This window comes from Clarias gariepinus, chromosome 15 (assembly GCF_024256425.1).
Source record: "Clarias gariepinus isolate MV-2021 ecotype Netherlands chromosome 15, CGAR_prim_01v2, whole genome shotgun sequence".
Lineage (NCBI taxonomy): Eukaryota > Metazoa > Chordata > Actinopteri > Siluriformes > Clariidae > Clarias > Clarias gariepinus.
In genome coordinates, this window is record NC_071114.1 from 27,496,074 (window position 1) to 27,514,955 (window position 18,882).

Consider the following 18,882-nt stretch of genomic DNA (forward strand, 5'->3'; position numbering starts at 1 on the left):
TAATTGTCTCCTCTGCTGGGTCTTAGTGCACGACTCTCACTGGTATAATAAACATCTGTGCACGTGTGTACTTACTATAACACTGTGACCACGTGTGTGTGTAAAACATATTTTATTTTGTCTCTGTATGCGTGTGTGTACAGTGCACGTGTAAAGCAAAAGCAAGTCTCATTAGAGGAGTTAAAAATCCATTTTCTCTCCCTGCTCAAGGCTTAGTCTGCTCTTTACCTGCTGTGTGTGTACACCCACACACACACACACACACACACACACACACTTTTGCCTTTACAGACACACACACACACACTCTCTCTCTCTCTGCTCTACACAGAAACACTGCTCTGTCACGATTCTTTTCAAAGGTAAAGTGCAGGTTAATTCGTTCTACTTTTACTTTACAGCAGTGAGTTAGTGTGTCGCTCTTTTAAAGTGCAGGTTAATTTGTTCAATTTTACTTAATAATAAGTGTTAATTATTTCTATGTATTTATTTTTTTAGGCTGTGAAACGAATAATTTGAGTTTCTATTATTTCTTATGGGAAAAATAAATTTGGTTTACAAGTGTTTTGGAATACGAGCCTGCTTTCGGAACAAATTGTGCTCGTAATGCAAAGTTCCACTGTATATATACACCGTGCCTTTAAGCGATCTCCATTCATGATATTTTTCACAGTAAAACCTTTTCTACACCATGGCTTTTATCATATTTTCCAAGCTCCTCAATGCATCAGTTAGGGCCAAAAGGATTGTTTCAGCTACATAACATGACTGACTCGTCCCTGTGCTGAACTGGACTTCATGTTAATTTAAAGAATTTCTGTTATATTGAACTTTCAGCTGCATAACACACATGATGTTATATCATCTCTATCTGTTATCACCCAAATGAGCAGAGGTGGAAAGTAATAAATTACATTTACTCGCATTAATGTAATTGAGTAGATTTTTTTGTGTACTTCTACTTTTTAAAGTAGTTTTTAAAATCTGTAATTTTATTTTTACGTAAGCATATTTTGTTTAAAGTATTGTACCTAACTACATTTTAAACCATATTCGCTACTGAGTAAAAAATAAATGAATGAAAATGAAAAATAATACAAATAATACAATGGGGAAGGAAAAAAATTGCACCCCGGAAACCACTGCACTGATTGATTGATGGGCATGGAGAACAAACGCGCTAAATTCACAGGAATGAAGGAGACGGACAAAACAGATTCCAGTGATGAAGACACAGGTGAAAGTGAAATGCCAACAAATTCTTATGAAGCAAACCCCTGGTTATATTTAAGCAACCACTTTGATTTTAAGCACAATAAAGGGAACAGATTTATTACGCAAGGGTGTTCCATTCACCACCTCACCCCCGCTGTAAAAAAAAAAAAAAAAAAAAGTAACTCAGTAACTTTTACTCTGAGTAAATTTTTAATGAGCTACTTTTTACTTTTACTTGAGTAGATTTTTATAAAGGTAACTTTACTTGTACTTTAGTAAAAGTTCACTAAAGTAACATTACTTTTACTTAAGTAAAAAATTTTATTACTCTTTCCACCTCTGCAAATGAGGATGGGTTCGCTGTTGAGTCTGGTTCCTCTCAAGGTTTCCTCCTATTGCCATCTCAGGGATTTTTTCCTTAATTGCCACCGTCGCCGTCACCCTTGGCTTGCTCATCAGAGACATTTCATATATCATTTATTCATCTCATTATTATCTAGACACATTGTTCTCACACACTATTTATTTATTTAATTATAATTTAAAAAAATATATTTCTTTTAATTTTGTGTAGCTTCTTTGAGACAATGACCTAAAAAGCACTATATAAATAAAATTGAATTGAATTTAATTGAATAACATGTATAAATCACTGCAGTACGTATCCATTTAAAAGCTGTTAAGGATTTCTTTATGTAAATCCAAAGGGTGACAAATTTTTGGCCAGGCGCTGTATTTAATATTCACCGTCATCCCATAACATCATAATTTCTAAACCTGTTATGAGAAAGTCTGAATGCAGGCTTTAGCCATCACAAATAAAGAACAACAAATAAAAATGAAAACAGAGGAAAAAATATATTGACCTTTTGGAGAATTATATGTTAATGCTTGTTTAAGAAGAAGTGAACCTATGAAATTTTGTGCTGCGAACGAAAACATATCTTATCGTGTTAAAGTTTTTTCAATATCAGGCACAAGCATACCTTCCTGCCAGCGCCACACGGTGATGGTGTGCTCTGGATCCACTCCTAGAGATAGCAGCAGCTTGCCAGTGGCACTGAAGTTGACGTATCCGATTCCTTTAGTATGAGAGCAGCGCAGCACTGAGAGGGTCTGCTTACTCATCGCGTCCCACACATGGATGGAGGGAGCTAGGCCTACACACACAGGTAAACATTATTCTCCTATGGTGGCACACCCCCAAGTGTTTAATTTCCTTATTTTATGCTAAATTAAAATCCCTGTGAATTTCAGAAAGCTCCTCTGGAGGTACTGGAGGAGCTGTAAACAATGTATGAGTTACTCTGGAGGGATTGCGGCACAGTAACGGAAGGTAAAATTGGACTTACAGCGAAAAACATGAAACACAGCATGACTGGGCTTAAGGGCAAGGCGAAATAAACACAGACTGATGTAAACAGCTGGAAGACACACAGCCTTCGCTTTTTAAAACATTAGAAATATATAAGGAATGAGAGATTCCTCAAGCCTTAAGGTTAGGAAACATATTGCAGAAGCAGGCTAGGTATACAGAAAGAGCACAACACACACACACAGGAGCTTTTTTCAGCTGAAAGACAGCAAGGACATCTGCAGGTCCGGTGCCTTACCTGGCAGATCAGTGATCTCGCCTGATTGGTGAGGTGTAGGTGAGCGAATGAGAATGTGACCAAAGAAAAAAAAGAAGCAATGAGTAGGGGCATCAGGAATGAGGCAGGTTAAACAAAATCAGCAAAAGTATAAAAGCAAACTTGTGCAAATGTCATCGAAAGCGAATGATAATGACTGTAACAGCAGCCATACATACATAAATGTTCTTTTTTTTTTTAATAGACACATGAATCCGATTAAAAGAAAAACGTACCAATCTGACCCGTGGCAATAACGTTTTGATATTTGGGGTGTTGATTGACAGTGAGGCACAGGATATCATCTGTGTGCTCGAGGTAAAAACTCTGCGTGCCTGTTGGAGAACCAGAGAGAATGGAACATGGATTATGCAATAATAAGCAAGAGTCATTCCTCAGGGAAACAGTCTGTCATGTACTTCAGTGATGGGTGTAATGTCTAAAGCAGAGGTCTTTCTTTCTTATCCACGATGTCTGGTGTGTCTGCACATTTCCATTGCAAATATCCTGGATATTACTTTAATAAATAATTGAGAAAAGTTCCAGGGGTGTTCAAGTCAAACCGGGACTTGCTATGAAATTTGTAAATTGTCTGTAGACGTATGAGTGAAGGTATAAAACTGATTGCCATTTACAGAAGCACAGTACGGTGATGATGCTCTTAGCCAAAGTAAAACATTTGAATAATTCATCGTTTTGAAAAAGGCCGTACGTCAGTGAAAGGTGGCTCGAGCTCACTGCATTCGTCCCCATGAATATTTAGTAAATGGAACGCCTAATCCTTGAAAACTGATGAATAACTTTTGACCAACTTGTGAAAGAGACAGATCTGTTTGTAGGAACTATAAACACAATCATTCACCAACACCACCCCATACAGTTCTAACCTTGCTCCAAGCCATCTCCACACGTTTAGGCCGGTGTTTAAAAGGGAATAAAGGTAGTTTTTACCCTCATAAATGTGTTTTGTTATTTTGCAAAAATTCTGCATGGTCCTGGTTTGACTTGAACGCTCCTCATCGTACAGATTACTAGGTATTTTCCAATGCTAGTCAGCATTTTAAAACAAAAAACAGGTTGCGTCTTTACCATCTTAAATGCTATTGAAATTTGAAGGATGGCCACAGGACCGTAAATTAGTGCTGCACTTTTCTGGGAGTCCACCAGGGGTCAGCATGGGTTTATGCAAGCAGGTGTGTGTTTTGCCATCCAATCTGGTATGATCCATCTATTCATCTAGGAACGTCTATAGTCCAACTAGAGACCGTGGAGGCCAGTGTGATTACCATTGTATTGTATTACTATTTTACGACCATAATAGGACCTCCGGTCAACGTTTACACACACATTTACACACTACAGGGCAATTTGTGGATGCCAATTAGCCTAATCTGCATGTCTTTGGAATGTGGGAGGAAACTGGAGTATCTGGAGAAAACCCGCCAAGCACGGGAGAACATGCAAACACCATGCACACAGACCCAAGGCAGGAATCAAACCCGAGGGTGCGGGGCCACAGCGCAAACTACTAAGCCACTGTGCTGTCAAACTGATATGATGCCCATATCTATACTTAAAAACGTACATGTAAAGAAGATAAGTGCTTTAGAGCTGTTATAACACATGATAAAGTATTGCATGGAAGGTTTTAAAGATGAATGGTTCAGTACCAGCAGAGAGGTTCTGGATTACAGCTGCAGCAGCTGTGTGGAAGATGATGTCGGCTCCATCATTGAGGTAGTGCAGATTGTTACGACAGTCAAAGCCTCTGTATCCAAAAACGTGGTCGAGCCCCAGCTCCTAAACGTTCACACACATACAAATATACAAAACAAATACAAAAAAAATATACTAATATACTAATATAACTATTAGTAAACATTTATTGATAGTCTAACTACATTTTAAGGTTAGTAATGAGGTTTTCTTGGAACTTATTAAAGAGTGTTTCAATCAAAAAGCATTTGCAAAGGTTATACAGTAAATAATAAGCTAGCTCTAGCTTCTTGTTCATCAGGGTGACTCCTGTTAGCTAGCCAGATAGCATTATGGCCTTATGTTATTTACTCTGCTTATGTGTGTGGTAAAGATTATAAACATTTGAGTTCCTGTCAGGTAAGCTAATGCTAAGCCAGATATCTATAGCTTAACAGTGAACAGTATAAACATGTAAATGAGGTGAACGGGTTGACAAGCACATTCCTTGAAGTTAGATGACGCAAGCTAGCTTGCCAACCTTAACAATAAGATGTTACCATTGATAAATAGTACTTAAAAAAATAATAAAGATTATAAATAAAGATTATGCACATTTAGAATTTAAAACAATTCCCACAGAAACCCTCTACTGTATCCTGTATTATTGAGATAACTTGCTAGTATGTATGCAAACATGTCTTTAAAATAAATTCTGTGATATCAGGTTAGGCTAGTAACAATAAGCTTAGCTCTAAATTATAAGCCGTTATGATTGACTTTAAGGGCAGCTTATATCATTGTAATTAGCTGTAGCATGTTAGCAGAAAAGATTATGAAAGTTTAGTGTATGGCTTCAAGATTCGTTCAGAAGTTGTCAGGTTATCTAAAATGCATGGATATGATGTATAAACAAGTTAAATTCGAAAATCGTGTGAGCTCGTTTGAGATACGGTATCAGGGGAGCGTTGGTGGAAAATATTACGCACATTTATAAATAAGTCTTTAATGTCTACGATTAGCTCAAGCTCGCCAGCTAGCTTAAACCAGAGTTCTGAAAGCATTTTTGTGAACAGATAATAGATCATGGATTATAAAAGTTTTAGTTCACCTCGAAGGTGTCTTCATAAAATACGGACAGTCTATCAAATAAATTTTATTTATTTCCAATTTATTTCCAAGGGCAAAAAACGGCCATGGTAATTGTTTTTGCCCCATGTGCTAAGGATTAGCTCAGTTAATACTCTATAAAGCAGCACGGTGGCTTAGTGGCTTAGTGGCTCAGGGTGAAGGTTCGATTCCATGTTCTCTTCGTGCTTGGTGGGTTTCCTCGTACAGTCCAAACATGCAGATTTGGCTAGTGTATGAATGCGTGTGAGTGTTGACCACCATGGTCATAAAATGGAAATAAATACAACGATATCAATCACCACTGGCCTCCACGGTCCCTAGTTGCACTACAGAGGTTCCTAAATGGATGGATGGATGGATGGATGGATAAAAGGCAATAAAAATTTACAAACCTCCACTAGTTTCTTCTTCTTAGTGATGTTATTCTTTACCAGTTTCTCCGGAAGGGGTGCTGCTCTGCTTACGGGCGGCCTACAGCACGGTGATTGAGAGAGGGTCGTTAGCTATTTTGGCTACTGTAGATAAAAGCTCTAATGGAGGCGATTAAATAAATGAGCTGAGATTTATCTCTAAACATTACCTCTCATCCACTGGAATTTCCTTTTGCTGTTGGTGTGGCTTAACACCCATCATCTCTCTGATGCTGGCGGCGTAGATTTTCGTCGTGTAGTCCATGTTTTTTTCTCGGGACACGTCGCTGTCATATCCTGATCAATCAGACATGCAAAATCTTTTTTTTTTTTTTTGATAAACAAGTGGCGACACTAAGATGCTACAAATTACAGTCCACAATATGTAACATAACCTCCTTGTGCTAATGTTAGTGTTTCCACTACAGTGTTATGTTGTTATTGTATGATATGTTATTATTACTAATATTTTTTAAATCACAATGCATAAAATTTGCCAGCTGTTTTTCAGCTCACATGCATGCAACGATACCTCCATCTTCCTCTGGGTCGTCATCAGATTCCTCGCTGTCCACAGCTTTACTCTCTCGTGGTCCAATCCCCTCTCTTGCCCAGATCATCAGAGCAGTATCAGCCCCACCCACTGACAGCAGCGTAGTGTCATCATTTGACCACCTAACATTGGTCACGTTGGCACTGTGGCCTACATACTTTTTAAACTTGGCAAACTGACCCTACAGGAATTGGATACAACAGTTTACTGTTCAGTAAGCAATGTTGCATTTTTAACATGTATGTGGATACAACCTCTAGGCGTTTGTACTTTACCTTACAGGGAAAGCTAAAGAGTTTGATGAAACCGAAGTCATCTCCTGTTGCCAGCAACTTCCTGTCTTTGGTAAGTGAAGAGGCATTGACGAAGCTAAGGGTAGGCCAGATTCCCTCACATGTCGTGCCGAGAACAGAAGTCCATGTGGCCCATTCCATCTTCTCAAACTACACAAATGCACATGCAGGTTATACATTGGAATGAGGACAAATTTCCAATTCTTATTATATACAGTGCATCCGGAAAGTATTCACAGTGCATCACTTTTTCAACATTTTGTTATGTCACAGCGTTATTCTAAATAAATTTCAGAATTCTACACACAACACCCTATAATGACAACATGAAAAAAGAGAGAAGGGCCTTAGTCAGGGAGGTGACCAAGAACCTAATGGTCGCTCCAGAGGTCCTCTGTGGAGAGAGGAGAAGCTTTCAGAAGGACAACCATCTCTGCAGCAATCAGCCAATCAGGCCTATATGGTAGAGTGGCAAGGGTTTCTCATCAGACCTGAGAATTTTGTTTCTCATGGTCTGAGAGTCCTTCAGGTGCCTTTTGCCAAACTCCAGGCGGGCTGCCATGTGCCTTTTACTAAGGAGTGGCTTCCGTCTGGCCTCTCTGACCCAGTCTAGATCACAATTTGGCCCTTGTCAAAGTCACTCAAATTCTAGTACGTGCCTACTGTATTTTCCAAGTTACCTTCAGAAAAAAACAGTTCATTTGCTTCCTGATATATATCCAACAACCTCCAGGTGCCATTGTGATATTCTAACTGTATCTACTATGACAAATTCTGATGGATAGAGGACTGGGTCAAAGCAACTCCAAACCACAGCTCTTGTGGTCCTGCAGTGTTCAGGACCTACCAAAAGTGCTCCAAGGAAGAAAAATCGATGAATTATGGTAGTCTCTTTGTCTCTCCTTAAGGTAAACATGAGAGCATCCGTAGCTCAATTGCTGAAAAAAAAATATTGTTCATTCCAATAGGATGGAGTCAGAACCCACAACACATCGCCGTTTTGTTGCCAAAAGAAGGGACCTACTAAATATTACACGGGTGGCTCATTGGTATATATTCTGTACCTCGGCAGTGGAGATGTTCTGTCTTCGTCCACGAGGAGCTTCAAAAAATAACTGCTCTTTGGCACCAGTGTTTACTTGCAGCAATTTACCTGCAGTCAGATATAAAAAAAAAAGGTAATTATTTAATTTTAAACCACATGGCTGTTTAATTGGATAAATAAGTTAGATAGTTTAGATAATTTAATTGGATAAAATAAGTTAGCTTGGGCAGTTTAGATAGCTGTGTCTAATTTACGGAGAAAACGCAGGTAATGCAACCATTCTAATACATTGCTGTTTCTAATCGTACAGCTCAAACACAGGAAGAGTTAGATTTAAGCCTAATAATGAATGGAGTTTAAAGACATGCCAAGAAAATAAATGGTGTAATCATTTATTATGGTGAAAATCTTTCTCATTTAACATTCGTCACTGATATTATAACAGGTAAAGTATATAGAATCTAGTAAAATTTACTGTATATAAAGTTTCTTAATATAAGAAAACTAATTAAGGTTATTATAGTCATTTATAGACAATTTTACTCATTTTAAAATATAACCATCTTGTCCTATTGCCAGATAATTTTGCTTAAAAACGTGCTTAAAAATAGCAAAATTATCTGCCAATAGAACATGAAATCCAATGCTTAAAAATGACAATTGTCTAGAAATAGGTTTAAGAACCCTATATTTGTTTTGTTGTAATCTATATTACAAAATTTGCCGATATTCAAGATATTGTTACTTGCTAAGACATCACTTTTTACAGTGATGAAAGAAGTCCCTAGTGTCTCCAGTTTATATTTTACAGTTCTCTGGAAGATGCTTTACCACGAGTGTCCCAGTCGATGTGGGTGACGTAGCTGGTCGCTCCTTTACAAATACCCACTCGTTTACTGGTCAGTACATTGTAGATGTCCACAAATGAATCATGAGAGGCCACAGCTAGGTACTTCCCAGCATCTATAAAGATGCATGCATATTTATTAGGATTGTCTTCATATTTCTTCGTATAATTTAGTTAGCTATCTCTGCAGATATTACCTTGTGAGAACTTAAGGTCAGAAATGATCTCCTTTCTGTGGTGAAAGGTCACCATGTCCTCCAGAGTGTCTGCATTCACTACCAGGAAGCTGCCGTCATTCAGACCCACTGCTAAGGCTTTCCCGTCAGGGGAGAAGGCACAGCATCTACCACCTGAGCACACAAAAGTGAGTCATCACGCTGTGTGAAAGCTTCAAGACACTGGAATACATTCGAAAGCAGATGATTAAAGGGTAGAAGTGAGTAGTGAAGAACCTTTTTTAAGTTTGCGGACTGCCACCATTCGATGGTTAGCAGAAAGCTCCCAGATGCGCAGTGTTTTGTCTTCACTCACAGTGGCACAAATAGGCAGCAAGGGGTGAGCAGCAAGACCCCATACCTCACCCTCCATATGGCCCTATGTGCCACCACACACACACACACACACACACACACACACACACTTTAAACAACTAATTTTAAATAAGTTCAGTAATCCATTTAGGGCTTATTTTATACCAGCATGAATATCAAATGCTGGTATGAACCCATAAATTATGTATACTTTAACAACTTTGTTTAAAAAGTAGTGTTTAAAGTGAATTTAATTAACTTAAATTTGTAATTTTTAATTACTATTAACAGAACCTGTAAAGATTTGTCCTGTATATTCAAATAGTTGAAGCCGAAAAAAAGCAAAGAAAAACAATATTTTTTTTAGACATTAAATCCTTATATACAGTAGGAATGTGGCAGTAAAGATGAATATACAGTTCAATGTATACACACTTCAGGAAAAGAAAAACGTAATAATACTTAAATATTTCAATACAAAATGTATTGCTACGTCTATTTATACGTTTTATATTGATATATACGATAATATAATGATAATATTATGATAAAGTTGTTCATTTTATATTAATCAAATATGCATCATACTATTTCTCTCTCTCTCTCTTTATATATATATATATATATATTAGTGCTGTCAAAATTAGTGCGTTAACGCATGCGATTAATTTAAAATATTTAACGCATTAAAAAAAATTAACGCAATTAACGCGGTTGCAGTTTTTTTTATTTCCTGTTGTGGCCGACGTGTGTTCAACGTGCAAAGAAGTATGGATAAGACCAAGAAAGGACTTTTAGACGGAAAGTTTCAGTATAAAACTCTGCCGGATGGTTCTGTGGATAAAACAAAAGTAATCTGTACATTTTGCAAAGCCGAATTTAAATACCAGAGAAGTAATTCGTCTTTGACATATCACTTAAAAGCAAAACACCCCACTGAAACAATCTTTACAGGGCCTCGCCAATGTAAATTGCATTGATTGTTTTGAAATTCAAATGACACAAATGGCACATACCTGTGTTTTTATTTCTGTAATAAATATGGCTTTCAAGCCAACAGTTAATTTGGAGAATATTGATGGTTTATTGCAGGTATATTGTTTACATGAGAAAATCTGTGTTACAAGTTAAACAAAAATTCCAATAAACAATCATATTTGAATTTAAATAGTTTCATTGTCTTGAGTTTACATTAATTATTTACATTTACATATCCAAAAAGTTTCAGTGTTTTAATTGTGATTAATCGCGATTAATTGCAAAAAATTGTGCGATTAATTAGTTAATTTTTTTTAATCGATTGACAGCACTAATATATATATATATATATATATATATATATATATATATAAGAAAACATAGGAAACAACCCTGACACACCTAACACCTGTAAACAGTCGGCCGAGTAAACAAGTTAAAGTCCTCCAGTCTAGTTTATGGTCACCGACTGAGTTCTTGAGCACTGTCTGGTTTTTACCCTGGTCTATTCGAGTTTATACACTCTATACTTGTTTGACTCTTGTTTAAGCCATGATATTGGTTACATTTTTAAAAACTCACCTTTTTGTCCACTAAATGTTATTAGAACAATTTAATTAAATTGCAGGTTAAAATCTGGTCCATTCTTCACACTTACAGACCTGAACCAGTAGAGTCATCGGGCCGCTCTTGTCGATCTCCAGGATTTCGCCGTTCTTGGTGCCCACAAGAATATGACCGTGACCCAGGGTGATGGCTCGGATTGAGGGGTTATCCTCTAGCAGCAGGCCTGCACACACACACACACACACACACACACACAAACAACACATCATTACCCTATTACACATAGCTTCTTTCCAGTCAGTCTGCAGACACCTTTATGAGAATAAAATTTAGAATTGTACCAAATGTGGCCCAGAACACAGAATATGATGCAGCACATTATTCCTTTAAAATACTGAAATGACTAAAAAAGAAAGGTGCTCTTTGCTTTGCTCTTCTTTAAAGGTCATTTCTGACATGTTTAAAAAGAAAACATGCATCCAAGAAGGAATGGTAACAGAAATTAAATATTTTTAATCCTACATTTTATCTTTTCTGTTTATTCTGATTAAAATATATGAAGTGTCCAGAGGGGGAGAAATACCCACAGATAATGTACATTATCCTGGTCAATATGCAGACGATGTCCAAGAGAATTTCAAATCAAACCGGGAATTTTGCTAAAATTTCTTGTGCATGGAGGCGTAAAACCAATTAACAAAAAGACTTCAAGCACAACACGGCTATGGGACTCTTAGCTGCAATAAAATGGTGCAAAAAAGAGGCTGTATATCCGTGAATGATGATCCCACTGCTCACTGCAGTAATTCCGGTAAACCTTCGGTGAGTGTAACACCTGATCCTTTCAATTTTATTTATTTATTTATTGAATATAACTTGTTATCAATTTGTGGACGAGACACATCTGTCTGTGAGAACTATACACACAATCAATTGCCAACACCACTTGCATATTACAGGACCTTGGCAGGGAGTTATTGCTCCATTCAAATTCCAAGCCATTTCCAAATGTTTGGGCCATTAAAGGAGTTCCTGGGAGGCCAGTGTTTCAGACTTGATGCACGTATTTGTCCAATCATGGTTCTGATGTACTGAGCACACTTTCTTTTCATTCTAAGCACTAGTGACACGCTGGGAAAAGCTGGCAAAACACTCTGGAGGCATAAATGTAGCAGGGAATAATCTTGAGGAGTAAAGAGAGTTAAGGTCCATTACTACTTGAAGGCAGACCAATTTATGCCAACCCATAAGAGTCAGTTATTTAATTGCTTTTTAAAGTGGAAAAAGGGTGACTTTTTGGTAATAGTGTGGACGAACTTCGAATTTTGTTGGGCTGAGGTACTCATCGAGATTGAGTTGTTCATAAGTGATAACCAGACTACAGTATACATCTGACCATAAATAACAGGTCATTTTACCATGAAAATTCATATCATCAGAAATTCATGCAACCCCATGTAGCATAACTGCAGATACAGTATAAACAGGACCTTTAGATGACGGCGATAGTGCAGCCCTCTTGATGGCGTAGGTCTTCAAACACCTCTCGAACATATCATCCCAAAGCTCCACAATCCCATCCTTCCCTCCTGTTACAAAGCCCTTCAAAGAGAGTCAGTCAAAATCATTAACATTTTCATGCCCTAGAACATTTACTCCTTTCTGGACGCTAATGATGTGTGAAAACCTGGATCAGTACCTTGTCCAATGAGCACATGGCGAACACAGGGCCATCATGGGCTTTTAGAGTTTTTATCAGTGTAATGTCTTTCCAAATGTAAACGTCGCCCGTGGTGGCTCCTGAAAAGACCAGGTCCTCGGAGCGCCCGTAGCACGCTGACATCATGGTCTCCTGCTTGCCCAGGTTGCCAAAAATTCCTCTCCTAAATGTCAGTCCACCACCTGGGTAAAGGAAGTTGTCATTTATAAGCCTGCATTATTTATAAGAGTCCAATCCATATTAATACTCCTCCAAAGTGCAACAAAATGTTACATTCATTATTTTCAACGATGATAAATTAATTTCATAGCAATTTCATATATGAAGTGACATCACAAGAGAAATAAAGATACCACTAACAATAACACTGTTTTTCTCAACCACTAGCAGCCACTTTTTAAAATCAGAGCAGGTCTTTCAAGATTGTAAAATGTTAGAAACGCATAGATTGTTGTCAAGTATGATGTCACTTTATATGTTTATTTGGTGCTGACCAATCAGGCTGCAGCTCGAGAAAAGGTGGGCTTTACAACATCAACTAGAAAATATTTTATTGCTAACATGCCCTTTGTTAAATATAACGTGTTTATTTTTCGGATGTAACATCCTACTTTAGCTGGGGCCGCATACGATCTCTATTTTATCAGTCTTTATCCTTACAATTTTAAATATTTGAAGACAATTGTTTATAATTGTCCTTTTATCATGTTGTATGTAAATTGCATAATAATTAGTGAGTAGCACACAAAGCACTTGTAATTAGATGTTATTTCTATAACAATATTCTTACCCAATATTTAGTCTATTATTTGTAGTTAAAAGTGATACCAATTTTATATTTAGGTTAAGCAATATTGCATGGGACAGAGTGCTATATTACTGAATATTAGCTGCGATATAGCCAGAGTTAATTGCAGGTAATCAGAGTCATGCTGATATTTATTACAAGAGTTTTGTTCATTCCTGAACTGATATATCTGAGCTAGAATAGCTGAGCTAGAGTCTTTATACTGGCTCTAATCTGAGGTGCTATTTGTTAATTGGTGATGTCTGAGGCTGGTAACTCTTAATAAACTTTTCCTCTGCAGCAGAGGTCAGTTTTGGTCTTGCTTTCCTGGAAAGGTCTTCATGAGAGACAGTTTCATCATGGGGCTTGATGGGTTTTGCAAATGCACTTGACACAATACTGTTCTTGCAAAAACTGAATAGCTGACCAGAATTCCAGAATAGCTGACCTGTGTCTTGAAATACAGTAACAACTGACTGTTGTTGTTGTTGTTACTTAGTTACATAATTCCATATGTGTTAAAGTAAAACCTCGGATTGCGAGTAACGCGGTTTGTGAGTGTTCCGCAAGACGAACAAAGATTTTTAATAAATTTAAACTTGGAAAACAAACAAGTCCTGGTTTACGAGTACCAAGTATCATGTACTGTATCATACATGCGCTTCTTGTTTTGATGCCGAGCATCACGTGATCACAACTGAGCCAACGTTTTTTCTCTCTCTTGCGCTGCGGAATTGTGGATAATCGTCTCCCCTGCTCGGTCTTAGTGTGCATCTCTCACTGATATATTCAAAATCCGTGCACGTGTCTACTGTTTACTATAACACTGTGACCACGTGTGTGTGTGTAAAACACATTATATTTTTTTTTGTATAAAACAGTACACACTGTTTTGTGTGTACACTCATGCTTATAACCACTATGGAAGGGGGCTCCTCCTACTTCACACACATACGCAAAATCACACACACACACACACACAGCGCCTGGGCGCATAAATGGAAACACTTATCTGTCGGAATTTATTTTCACTTCTTTTAAAAGGTAAAGTGCAGGTTAATTTGTTTTACTTTAACTTTATATTAATTATTTTTATGTATTTATTTTTTGGGGGGCTGGGAAATGAATAATTACAGTTTCCATTATTTCTTATGGGGAAATGTGCTTTGATTTACGAGTGTTTTTGATTTTACGAGTCTGCTTCCGGAACGAATTATGCTTGTAATCCAAGGTTCCACTGTATTTTATAGCTTTGAGAGCTCCAGTTTTAAAGATCAATAGAAAAAAAAACACTTATTATAAACCATAACTAACTGCCTATGAACATATCCAGATTAATCAAAGGTTAATATTATATCAGATTGCAGATCTGACTGCAGAAACTATGGACCTCCTGTACACATCTGTAATAAACACCACCTTTTGGCTTGTAATCAGTACTGTACCTGTGTGCTGCCAGAACTTTATATGCTTCACGCCCACTGTGACCAGCTTGTCCATACGGAATGGATTGCCCTTCACCACAAAGATCTTGTCTTTGTGTCCCCTACACAATAAAAAACAACAGCGCTTTATTTTTAATCATTTTACACTTAGCTTATTTTGTATTTTCGTAGTGCTCAGGGGTTCCTACTTTGCCTTGGCCAGTTTCTCGCCCTTCTTCCAGTCCCATATCACTATGCAATGACCTTCATCGATGCCCACAGACACCAGGCTCTTTCCATCCGCTAAAATAAATACATACTGTACGCCTCACCATAACCGAAATATATCTACATAACATTTAATCACAGTAAATGTTTTACGTAGTGTGTATTAATGAAAGCGGTCCCTCACCCGTGAACTCCAGAGCACATACTCCTTTCTGGTGCTGCCCTCTCAGCAAAGACAAACATTTCAGCGTTTGAACGTCCCAAACGTGGATGGCTGGGTCTCTGCCCACCTGGGCGTGAATACACGACATAGTTAGAGTAAGTTAAGAAGAGCAGTCAGAGATGAGCGAGCGTTGTAGTTAACTGAGACGAACCTGCCCTGTGGCTACGTAATCCTTTAGCGGATGTGCGGTGAGGCTGAGGATGTCATCGTCATGACCGAGGTAAAAGCGCTGGCTGTGCTGCTGTCTGTTATAGACCACGGCTACGGCGGCTATGTGATACACCACCTCCCCGGCCTGCGTGTAGAACAGATTGTTCCTGCAGTCGCAACCTCTATACCTTTACATGAGAGAGGGAGAGAGAGAGAGAATGAAGTTTTTGAGACAATCATAAAAAAGGGATAAAACAATTTTAGGTATGATGTTATAAGGACAACTGCCATCAAATGTTTTTGTGAGAGTGGCTTTAGTTCTAGTTCTGTACTTGATTTGCTATCTGATGGAGTACATAAAGTATGTTGAGAGGTGCAACCTTTATACCTCTCAACACACTTTATGACTATCAATTATTATACACACACAACACTGCAGCTAAAAAGCACAAAGTATTCTCTGGGACACACACCACCCAGCTCATGTATTTAGTATAAAATTGAGTTACTATCCTACCCCTATTTATTACTAAAGAACAAATCGCAATATAAAAACTGTGATATCAAACATGCAATTAAACCCTCAAGACAAAGTTCGATTTATAAATTGGAATAAGTGAAATAGTTCAATATCTGGAGATTGTGTTTAAAATATACCATACTACACCACAGTACTAGATAATATCATAGTGTTTTCACTATAAAAAGTGTCTTAAATGCATCAACTATTTATATGTTATATGCTATATGTTCTTTCTATTTTTATTATCTTTCTTTTTTATCGCTAAAATACACTAACAGAGAGCTTCTGCACAAATGTTTTCCAATACACTCATACTGTTGGTATGGGTACAAAATAAAATTTCTTGTATCTTGAATTTCTCATATTTTCTAACATGCAGGAGAAGAATTCAGTAAACAAGTGTGGATATAAGGTTTTATTTTTACCCTTCCAAAAAAAAAAAAAAGGCATAATGTTTACCCATGGACGAACTGCAGACGTAGCCCTTCATCCGGAGCTTTCTGCCTTTTTAAAGAGCCCAAGAGTTTTTTCTTAAGCTGAGGCAGATCCTCCTTGTACACCTGAGATGGCAAGAATAATCATTAAATTTATGTTCACACCCACAGACAGAGACAGAAGCAAACACAGTAAAAGGGTAAAGGGTAAGTGTGAGCAGGGGGATGATCAGCAAGTCAGATGGGAATATAATGAGCCCTAAAGGCTTTAGCCACTGAGGCATGAAACAGCCACTGGCACTGTTGGGGCTCTGCATCTGAGGCTGAGTAACATGTTGTGTTTGAATGTACGGTGGAGCAGGAGGCAGTAGAGTGGAGCTCTGAGTCTTACCTGACGTTCATAGTTCATCTGAGCTTCCTGTTCGATGTCCGAGTCCAGCTCAGGAACATCAGAGAGGTCTGAGTCCGACTCGCCGCTGTTGGAGTCGGCGTAGCCCTCTGTGGAGAGACAAGATGCGTTTAGTGCAGCAGTAAGGTAGAACTTATTAGCTCAAGCTATTAAAGTGGCCAATAACTGGTGTCTACAGTATTTTATATTTTATGTCTTTCTATCAAATCCTATAAGATATGTGTGAAGCGTCATGATGACACCTTGTAGAAGTGGCTCTAGCACGCCGTTCATCACACCCTCGGGCAGAAACCTCCACTGGAACACGGAGTGATCGGCTCCACCCGTGCTCACCACCCATTGCAGGTCATGTGACCAGCGCACGTTGGTGACATGGGCGGAATGACCGATGTACTTCTTAAATTTGGCAGCTGTTAATTGACAAAAAGCATGTTAATGGAGTTTGGAACAACATTGATATTTGCTTATTAGATTAATATTAGAATTAAAATCCATTTTATTACTAAATAGACACCTTTTTTAAGACATGGGAATCGGAGGAGCTTGACAAGGCCGAAATCATCGCCGGTCACTAGCACAGCGTTGCTGTAATTGGCATCCACAGAGTTGATATCATTAACGTTGGAGTACTTTGGCCAAATCCCATTGACCTCTGGCCCTAAGACACTGGTCCAGGTCATCCAGTGTATTCCTTTAGCCTCTTCTTTAGGAAGGAATTTCCCAGCTACGCATGCAAAAGAGCACCAAGACTGAAGATTTAACTCAACAGACAGTACAGTTTTTAATTATATTAACATGTCATGAAAGGTACAAATGCCTTCACATATTGTGTCATTATATTTGTTACCATAACACTCACCCTTGCTCCTTCTATTCTGTCACTATATTACATTCATTACAAGCAGATATAGTTATGCGCCCGTACTCTATCCATCACTCAGGTACCTGGCATCCTGTAGAACAATCTCTCCCCTGCGCCATCGTTGGTCTGCAGGAAGCGGCTGTCTACAGACCAGTCCAGATGTGTGATGAAGCTAGAGGATTTGTTGCACTCGCCCACTTTTTTATAACGCTGCCCCATGGCGTAGATGTCGACCAGGCCGTCGTTAGACCCCACAGCCAGGTAGGAGCCATCCGGAGAGAACTTCAGCTCATGGATCACCTCCTTCCTATCCTTGATGTGGACCACTTCTGTCATGTCCCTAAGAAGAACAAGAAGTACATGTCTGTATGAATAAATATGCATAATTATTACTTATTAAAAATACTTATAAGTATTACTTATTATAATTACTTATAAATAAATATTTAATAATTATAAATGATAAATACTTATGAATAAATAAATACTTATACTTACAGTATTATAAATACTTATAAATGCATAACATTTCTATATTAAATTATGCAAAAGCTCAGTTAGATCAGATTAACTTTGGTTATATTTTTTCTATTTATATTTCTTGAGATTTTATTTATTTCAAATGCAGAGATATTGTTTGGGATTTTCTGCGTATCCCTTGTAACCCCTACAGTAAACAGTACATACACTGTAAAATTCTAACTTGATATTGTGTTGCTTAGGAACAAAAAGTCTGAGTGAGTAGGACAGAAGTAATATTAGGCTACGTTCACATTACAAGTCAGATTGGTCAACTTTATTGACAGTGCTGACTGATGACATCATTACGCTAAGGCAAAAAGTCACAGAATTCCGATCTGACCATTCTCATTCAAGTCTCATGGCCACATAAAATCAGATACATATCTGATCTAAGACCACATACAAAAGTGACTCAGATCACATCTGAATTGTGCATTCGATTGGCCCCCTAAAATCAGTGTCAAAATAAATCTGATTTGAGTCTGATTTGGTAATGTGAACATAGCCTTTGTTTCTATAGCTTGGGTAAAGTTAAAAATGAATGAATTAAAACCAAATGGCTAATTCTGAATTTCATTTGCTGGTTTAAACCAGAAAATATATAATGCCGAACAAAAAGACCAAACTAGTCCACTATTTCCTATCAAAGAGCATTGTGGGTATTTGTCATTTCTGTACTGTTGTACATTCAACTTCATCTGTGCA

At 37.8% G+C, this 18,882-nt stretch overlaps 1 protein-coding gene across 2 annotated transcripts in view; it reads right to left on the reverse strand.

Annotated features, from left to right (window-relative positions):
• The window catches only part of eml6 (EMAP like 6), a 55,925-nt gene that overhangs the window by 12,170 nt on the left and 24,873 nt on the right, over nucleotides 1-18,882 (reverse strand). The window contains exons 10-33 of one of the 2 annotated variants that reach the window (XM_053513797.1): nucleotides 17,739-17,995; nucleotides 17,308-17,517; nucleotides 17,036-17,203; nucleotides 16,776-16,882; nucleotides 16,410-16,510; nucleotides 15,429-15,615; nucleotides 15,239-15,344; nucleotides 15,036-15,129; nucleotides 14,848-14,948; nucleotides 12,595-12,797; nucleotides 12,386-12,497; nucleotides 10,991-11,118; nucleotides 9,273-9,414; nucleotides 9,018-9,170; nucleotides 8,805-8,936; nucleotides 7,993-8,081; nucleotides 6,911-7,078; nucleotides 6,615-6,816; nucleotides 6,253-6,379; nucleotides 6,065-6,143; nucleotides 4,517-4,646; nucleotides 3,083-3,181; nucleotides 2,829-2,849; nucleotides 2,202-2,375 (exon numbers count right to left, since the gene is read on the reverse strand). In XM_053513797.1, the coding sequence (XP_053369772.1) occupies nucleotides 2,202-2,375; nucleotides 2,829-2,849; nucleotides 3,083-3,181; nucleotides 4,517-4,646; nucleotides 6,065-6,143; nucleotides 6,253-6,379; nucleotides 6,615-6,816; nucleotides 6,911-7,078; nucleotides 7,993-8,081; nucleotides 8,805-8,936; nucleotides 9,018-9,170; nucleotides 9,273-9,414; nucleotides 10,991-11,118; nucleotides 12,386-12,497; nucleotides 12,595-12,797; nucleotides 14,848-14,948; nucleotides 15,036-15,129; nucleotides 15,239-15,344; nucleotides 15,429-15,615; nucleotides 16,410-16,510; nucleotides 16,776-16,882; nucleotides 17,036-17,203; nucleotides 17,308-17,517; nucleotides 17,739-17,995 (3,290 nt within the window). The remainder of the gene's footprint in view (nucleotides 1-2,201; nucleotides 2,376-2,828; nucleotides 2,850-3,082; nucleotides 3,182-4,516; nucleotides 4,647-6,064; nucleotides 6,144-6,252; nucleotides 6,380-6,614; nucleotides 6,817-6,910; nucleotides 7,079-7,992; nucleotides 8,082-8,804; nucleotides 8,937-9,017; nucleotides 9,171-9,272; nucleotides 9,415-10,990; nucleotides 11,119-12,385; nucleotides 12,498-12,594; nucleotides 12,798-14,847; nucleotides 14,949-15,035; nucleotides 15,130-15,238; nucleotides 15,345-15,428; nucleotides 15,616-16,409; nucleotides 16,511-16,775; nucleotides 16,883-17,035; nucleotides 17,204-17,307; nucleotides 17,518-17,738; nucleotides 17,996-18,882) is intronic. The other variant, XM_053513798.1, reaches the window with a different exon arrangement.